The sequence below is a fragment of the Herpailurus yagouaroundi genome, unplaced genomic scaffold (assembly GCF_014898765.1).
Source record: "Herpailurus yagouaroundi ecotype Mexico unplaced genomic scaffold, PumYag 205, whole genome shotgun sequence".
Lineage (NCBI taxonomy): Eukaryota > Metazoa > Chordata > Mammalia > Carnivora > Felidae > Herpailurus > Herpailurus yagouaroundi.
The window spans coordinates 5367411-5375563 of NW_024412436.1; the positions used below are offsets into that span (position 1 = coordinate 5367411).

Below are 8153 nucleotides of genomic sequence, written 5' to 3' on the forward strand. Positions count from 1 at the left end.
CACGGGGACTGGGACGCCGCCGCGGCGCTGCCGCCGCTGCCGCCCCGCGAGGACGCGGCGCGCGTGGCCCGCTTCGTGACGCACGTCTGCGACTGGGGCGCACTGGCCACCCTCTCCACGGACCAGGCGGTGCGCGGCTGGGCCTTCGCCGACGTCCTCTCGCTCAGCGACGGGCCCCCCGGCGCGGGCAGCGGCGTGCCCTACTTCTACCTGAGCCCGCTGCAGCAGTCCGTGGGCAACCTGCAGGTGAGCGGGCGGCGACAGGGCCAGCCTTTCTTTCGGTCGCCGAAATTCTGCTCGGGGACGGAGGACGGGGCAACCAGAGGGAAGACTTTGCTCGCGGCCCACAGCCCTGCCTCTTCTCTCCCGCGCTGGCCGGGCGGGCTTTGCAGCCTTCTGACTGTTGGGCAACTCAGTGCCTGGAATTTCACGCACGCCCCCGCCTCCGGGTTGAATTCTTTGCCCGTGTCTACTTGGAGGACTTCGCATCCCTGACTCGTCCTGGAGCACGGCTGCGCGTGTTATTAAAAGTCTTACAGGGCTTGCCCTTCCTAGGAATTTTCCTGTCAGCAGCAGGAAGCTAACATACAACATCGTGAGTGATTAATGCAGCCTTTAGGCCCCCCGTGCGCATGACCTTCCCTGGTTAGCAGCAGCACGGAGTTGGGTCTGGGTGCTCATCCTGTGCCCACCTTTTGTGGCAGGGCCAGGTTTACAACTCTGGTGGACCTCTGCTGTCCCGAGAGTGGTGTGACCGCTGCGCAGCGCACTGAGTCCAGCAGTGGGCTTCGGATGAAGAACTGGAGGCATGAGACCGGTTAAATAACCTGCCCAGAGCCAGTAGCCAAACTGGAATCTTAAGCGAGGTCTGTCTGCCGTCAAAATACAGGACACAGAATGGTGGCGCACGAGCTGCCCGTGTCCCTCGGGCCAGTTGTCTTTGGTCCACGGAGTTCTGTTTGGTTTTTAACAAATTTGAGTTACAGTAGTCCCCCCCCCTCCCCCCCGGCCCTTATCCCTGGTTCCATTTCAGCGTTTCAGCTACCTGAAGTCAACTGCATTCCAGAAGCACAAGATCCTTCTGAGGGGTTGTCTTACAGTCTAGTAGCCTAGTGCTAGGTTGCAAAAGCCGCCCCATGTCATCTCGTCATGTGGGCATTTGATCATCTCTCATCATCCTCGGAGGACGAGTGAGTACAGGACAAGAAGATATTTGGAGAGAGCACATCCACATAACCTTTATTACGGTATAATTGTACCGTTCTATTTGTTATTGTTGCTAATCTCTTACTATGACTAATTTATAAATCGAACTTTGTCACAGGTGTGTGTGTGTGTGTGTGTGTGTGTGTGTGTGTGTGTAGAAGAAGACATATGAGGTTCGGTACTGTCCAGGGTTTCAGGCAGGCATCCACTGGGGGTCTTGGGTTGTATCCCCCCGTGGGTAACGGGGGGGGGGGGGACTATTGTAGCTACCGCCATTCAAAAATTGAGATTTCAATTACAGATCTCAATGTTTAACTTCTTGGAAGATCCGTGGCCCTGGGGGCTTGAATTCTTTGAGCAAAACCAGAAGCAGCTGCCTCCTTTTAAGGCACAGACACCTCTGTTCACCCTCCCCTTACTCCCAGCCCCCTCCACCCTCTTAGGCATTTGCCCAAAGGAAGCTCATTCTGTTCAATCAGTGACGCTCAACCTTGGCTGCAAACACAGTCACCTGGGAAGACTTTTAAAAATATCGTGCCGAGGGATTTTATTAAAAAAAAAACAACTCCCCATTCCCTCCCTGATGCTTCTCATGAGGGAGAGGGGATGGAGAACAACTACTGCCCACGACCCTATTTAAACTCGTGCGGATATGGTCATCTGCGTTGCAGGAAGGAGGAAAAGTAAGATGTACAGGGACTGGACAGATGTCAGTGACAGACGTCACTGGTGGGTGGCCAGCCACTGATGACTTCCAGGTAGAACTCCAGCTCAGGTCTTTGACAGATCTAGGGACACAGTGTAAGGAACCTATCCAGGATTTCAGGTATCCATGATGGCAGTGAAAAGGTGTGGCCACATCAGAATGAGTCTGACTCGTATTCAATCAGTTAACCAGTCAGACTGGTTTATAGTTTCTGCTTTTCCTCCCACCTCTGCCTCCTGTCTTCTCCCTGTCACCCAACCCACCCGATTACATGCACACAATGCCACTCAGCATTTCCCTCTGCCCAGAAGCCTTCAACAACAACCGACTGCCTAGAGCTGCGTAAGGTTCACTTGGGATGTTTGTTAAAAATACGAACACCGGGGCTGGGACTCGAGCCCAGAAGTCAGCATTTTAACAAGCTCTCCAGGCAGCTCATTCTTGGAAAGCACAGACAGGCATTGACCTTACAGAATACAATTCTGACTCTTTAGCTTGGAGTTGAGCCCCCCACCCCACCCCCATCCCACCAAAGCCTCTCTTTCAGGTAGATTGGGTTTCTCATTACAGTCATGTCCCACATTTTCCCAGTTCTGTTTCTGCAATGCCCTTTACCTTTAATACATCATCCCACTTCTGTCCCGATTTTGAAAATCTTCTGAGGCTCCCTGTACTGTCCATATCATTCCAGGCTATGCTGACATCTCCTTACCCTAAACTGTACTGTTCACTTGGCGATTAGCTATACGCTGCCTTCTGATCTCTTCTGTGTCATTTTGCATTTATTTAAGTTTTGTTTATGTCTGACTTTACAACCAGATTATAAAGTCACAGAGAAAGGACTTTTTTTTTTTTCCTCCTATGGCGCCTTGCCTAATAGTGTATAGACAGTGAATGTTGGGCGAAATGATTTCAAGGAGTTCCCTTTATAACCAGTGTTGTGATGGGTCACCATGAGATGGCAGAATTTTCCACACAAGCTGTTGAAAGCGCTAAATGCAACGTGTGAATTTTGCTGTAATCTGTCAGCAGTGTCTTTCACGAAGCTGATTTCTGAATAAGAAAGAATTGAGAATTTTGCCTGCTTCGCTTTTTGAGTCTAAGTGTTCTTCTTTTACTGCTGAAACAGGAATGAACAACTTCTCCAGTTTTGAAATCACATGACAATTTCTGCTAGCATAAGATAACCAAAAAACATGATTCAGCTACTTTCTTGCTTAAACCATACAATTAGCTAGTTGGACAACTGTGCTATTTTTATGCACTAGTTTCGTATTAGAGTCTAAGCCGTTAGACCTTTCAGTGAAAACTCTAGACCAGCCTTGTATTTGGGTGATCCTGTAATTGTAATTTCTCTGGTTAATATGAAACAGCTTAAAGGCTTAAGAAAAAAGAGTGTTAAAATAATTCTTACTGAGTTAATTTTAAATCTGAAACCCTACCCCCTGCTTTTTGGGAGGAAAGGCCAAGATCAGTCTCTATCCAACAGGTGATTTTCTCAAGTGGTCAGTGGTGTTTTACACCTCATTGTTTCATGGAGGAATGCTCAGCTCTAGGGACAGTGTATATATAACTTGTGACATTTATTACCTCTCCAGAGACAATATTTCATGTGGGAGTATCTTTATTTTCTCTCTGCAGGAGAATCCACATGCTACCCTGACCATGTCTTTGGCACAGACTAACTTCTGCAGGAAACAGGGATTTGATCCCCAAAGTCCCCTCTGTGCTCACATAATGCTGTCAGGAACTGTTACCAAGGTGAGTGGTTATCCCACCAGAACACAGACAGGTTTTAGAAGAGTATCACCTGAGGGGCCTGGGGGTGCTCAGTCGGTTAAGCGTCCGATTCTTGATATCGGCTCGGGTCATGATCGCGAGATTGCAGTCATGAGATCGAGCCCCGAGTCGAGCTCTACGCACAGGGTGGAGTCTGCTTGGGATTCTCTCTCTCCCTCTCTCTCTGCCCCTCCCCTGCTCGTGCTCCCTCTCTCTCTCAAAATAAGTAAATAAATTTAAAAAAAGCATCATCTATTAACAATGAAAGGAGATATTTTAAGAATAAAATGAAAATGATTTGTGATTGAGATAATATGCGATTTCATGAAAACTAAAGACTTAAATCAGTTCATTTCGTATAGGTGTTCGATAAGGTATTTACGCAGAAAGTGAACTATTGTTTGAAGCTGAATGGATGTAGCTCTGTAAGGTGCATCTGCTCAACCAGAGGTCTCTGCTCCTGGCCATGCTGTTCACTGCACAATATTTCCCACGTGTGGGTTCCTTGTCTCCATATTGTCACAGTGGCTTACGGCAGAGAGCCTACCAAGTGAGCGAGGAGAGGGGTGCCCGTTACTGGAGGCCAGACGCGGGTTTAGACAGTGGGGTGATTGCTGCAGGGCAGAGGGCAAGGTGTCCTAGCGCTGATCTGATTGCCGAACCCGCACATTTGCTTTTCGACGTTGTCAGCCACGCTGACCTCAGACATGTTTGATTTATGGTCTGGACGTTCCGTGTGGGCGCATCTCTGTGGCTGCATTTCACCAGAGAAAGGAGGGGCGGCAAACACTCTTTGAGTTCCATGGTGCTTCTTTGAAAGACTTTTATCTTTTGTGAACTTGCGTCTTCGTGTTTAAGATGGCTTGTCCTGGGGTACGTGTGCTGACGTTTTATCACGTGCCCCGTGCCGGGTACTCTGACGGCTCCAAATGACCACTCGACCGCGAAAGCTGGTGCTGGTGATGGGTTCCCACTTCAGTAAATCTCTTACCGCCAACACCTGGACTCTGTTGTTTTCTGCTTTTCTGCGTGCTTCCTTCGTTTTCTCTTGATTCCTTAAGTCGAAGATCAGGATTTATAACTAAATGAGCGCTTTAGGATTTGTAGAAGAATCACACATCCTTAACGGGGTTGCGGCCATGAGTCGTTTACATCACGTGTGTCCTTTAGGTGAATGAATCAGAAATGGACTTTGCCAGGCAGTCGCTGTTCGTCCGACACCCTGAGATGAAAACGTGGCCCTCCAGCCACAATTGGTTCTTTGCGAAGTTGAATATAACCAACATCTGGGTCCTGGACTACTTCGGTGGACCCAAAATAGTGACACCCGAAGAATATTATAATGTCACATTTCAGTAAGTATTTACACAGCTTTCTTCTTTCTAATGTTGCCACTTTTATTTGCGGTCCTCAATCTTTTAAAGCCAGGGGGCTCTTAACTCTTTCTTCCACCAGGGGACCCTTTGGCAAGCTGGGAAAGCCTCTGATCCCCCCTCAGAATATTTTTTAGGAGTATAATATACATTGGAAATACAATGGAAACCAACTATATTGTATTGAATGTAATGTATTGAATGTATTAAAATACATTTATAAAACAAGTTAATTCATACATTATATGAATATAATGTAATGTATTGAAATGGATTGAAATACATTTATAAAAATATTTTTTAAACGTGTGGTATAGTAACATGTTGACTTTTAAAAAACATGTTGACTTTTTAGTGAACATATTAAATAAGACTTAGTAGCAAGTCTATAATGTTACTGTCCTTTCTGAGTAGTGAGGGCTGAATTAATTTAAGACATCTGCAACAGCTCTAACATGATGTGAAAGTATCTGTGGGTTCTTTATTTCTGTTGATGACAGTCACAGATACGCTGTCACCACCGGGGTTTATTGCCCACATTCATCATTGAAGGAAATGATAAATTTCAGGTAGAGCTTAATGAAAACCTCTCTTTTCCATCCAAGTTCACAGAGCCCTGAACTCTGCCTATAGGCTTGGACACCAGGTTGAGAACTTGTTTGTCTGTTTTGTTGTTGTTTTTTTAATGTTTTTATTTATTTTTGAGAGAGAGAGAGAGACAGAGGTCACAAGCGGGGGAGGGGCAGAGAGAGAGGGAGACCCAGAATCTGAAGCAGGCTCCAGGCTCTGAGGTGTCAGTGCAGAGCCTGATGTGGGGCTTGAACCCACAAACTGTGAGATCATGACCTGAGCTGAAGTCGGACGCTCAGTCGACTGAGCCACCCAGGCGCCCCTGGGACCTTGTTTTAAGGCTATGTTTTGGGGCCCTGGTTGGAGCCCAGTTCTGGCCCCTGATGGCATTTTCCCATGAGCACCAGACTTCGGCACTTCTGGACTATGAATGGTACACATCTGAGTCTGAGCATGCGGTCCTGCGCCCATCGATCTCAGTGCTGTGAATGCTGGGGGGCCGTGTGGGACACCCACCAGGAAGTGGACACTTGGGGGTGAGAAGGTTGCCACCCAAGGGGCCCTGGGAAAGAACAAAGACGAAAATAGCCTGGAAATGGGAAAAGAACAGGAAAAAGGGGTGTGATCAGATCCTCTGACATTAGGTCAGGGTTCAAATGAAGGAATACAGAGGACTGGGACTTTTCCCGGGTGACACGGGTCACTGGCATAGCTGACATCCTCGAGGCCCAACAGCCAGTGATCATGGCAGCAGTGATAGCAGCTGGGGCTCGGTGGGCGCCGTTCGGGCTGCCGTGAACCGCCTGCTTTCTCCCCACCAGACGTTCGGTAGTGTTTCTCCTCGTCTGGAAGGTGGAGAGCTGGAGCCCCGAAGAGTAAGTCTGATGGCCAGTATGTGCTGGTGCCTGGACCGAGACCCTGGCATTCTAGCCCCGGGGCCCCCACCTTGCTTCTGCCCACGGAGATCCACTGTGCCTCTGGTCCCCTCACTGCTGGCTGGCTGGGCTCCTCGCCCGGTGTCAGCCATGTGACGCACTTCTGCTGTAATGACTGGCTGCTGTTTGCAGAGATTAGGGTGACGATGCTAAGTTAGACCCGTAGGTCATGGTCATTTGGGGGCTTCATTCTCAGTGTTTCTTTATTTTGTCTCTTACTCTGTTGTAGAACAGTTCCACATTGGAGCGCTGACTTCCCGTCACCCTTGTAAATTTCTTTACGGCAAAGCTCGGGCTTTATTTATTTAGTCAATCAATCCCAGACAGGGCCTTAGGACAGCGCATGGCCCAGAATAGTTGTGTAGTGAACACTGGCTACTTGTCAGGCTGATAATTTGAGACAAAGATCCTCAGCTCCTTTGAGTAAAGAATCCGGCAGTGGTGTTTATGTTGCTTCTGTATACGCAGGAGAAGAGGCACAGGCCAGTGATTCTCTTCCGGACCCACAAAACCACCTGGCTTTATAGGAATACAGACACAGCAGTGCCAGCATCATGACCAGGCAGTGAATTATCCAGTAAGCTGGTTAAAGTTTACTTCTGTAAGACATGACCATCTCTCATGTACAGTCGTTTTTGCATAAATGACGTGCCCGAGGGCAGTGCTTGCTTTAATAACAAAAATGAGCTTGCCCCTGTTGAATAAGTGAGTGAAATAGATAAATTTGAGGCTCCCATTTTATTTCACAGACGAGTGAGCTTTGTCTGCGGCTCAGAGAAAAGACGGAGCACTATCCTGTCCTTGGGAGAGGAGGACCAAAGGCTAGACCAGAGTCGGACCCCTTCTAGGGCAGGACACCCGAAATCCTAGAGATAGACACGTCTGACTGCTAGTTGTCCATTTCGGAGTCCGGGAGTGGGCCCCTCATCATCCTACCCACCTCGTTTGCCCGTAGCCCAGGAGAGGGTAATGTCCGTGAGGGCCAAGAGCCTGCACGCTCTGAGGGAACCGCTCCCAGGGGCCTCGTGGCTTTCTGGAACTTTACAGAGTGGCTGGCTTGCGCAGCTCAGTTTTGGAAGATGTTACTTCTCCAGATGCCATAAAGCCTCAGCATTTGAAGTCCGTTGCATTCTGGTGGAGTCTTAAGAGAGCTTCGGTACAAGTGCCACTTAGTAGGGCTCACGTGGGGATTGACTGAATCTGGTGTGGCTCATTGGACTGTTGGGTCCAGACCACGAACATATTTGCACGAGTGGACCGGAAGGTTCTGCTGCCACACGGCGCATCTGCGGGCGTCCCTGAGTGGGCGGTTCTCAGGGGTCTCAGCAGTCACCTCCTGTCACCGTTGAGCCTGAGCTGCAGGGTGCTCACCCCAGGGGCCCCCGCCCCCCCCTCTGGTGCTCCCGAAGGTTCCCCAGCACAGGCACAGGGAGTAGGAGGCTGTAAGCCACCGTCTGGCCCGGTCTCCCTCACCTGGACGTGGTTTCCTGGTAGCTGTGGCCAGACTGCGGCAGGAAAGGCGGGTCCAGGTCGCCTCCCCGGCTAAACTCAGTGTCGTGGGAAACTTGGCTGATTCCCTCCTGT

General features: G+C 49.3%; 1 protein-coding gene and 1 long non-coding RNA gene across 2 annotated transcripts in view; both read left to right on the plus strand.

Annotated features, from left to right (window-relative positions):
- CREG1 (cellular repressor of E1A stimulated genes 1) overlaps positions 1-7160 on the plus strand; it is a 26752-nt gene extending 19592 nt beyond the window's left edge. The window contains exons 3-6 of the mRNA XM_040451648.1: positions 4-246; positions 3554-3673; positions 4862-5046; positions 7038-7160. Coding sequence (XP_040307582.1) covers positions 4-246; positions 3554-3673; positions 4862-5046; positions 7038-7059 — 570 coding nt within the window. The 3' untranslated portion in view covers positions 7060-7160. The remainder of the gene's footprint in view (positions 1-3; positions 247-3553; positions 3674-4861; positions 5047-7037) is intronic.
- LOC121015077 (uncharacterized) lies at positions 255-1341 on the plus strand. Its single transcript, XR_005783612.1, has 2 exons — positions 255-595; positions 1034-1341. It is a non-coding gene; the product is annotated as an uncharacterized LOC121015077 (long non-coding RNA).
- Positions 7161-8153: the final 993 nt, after the last annotated feature.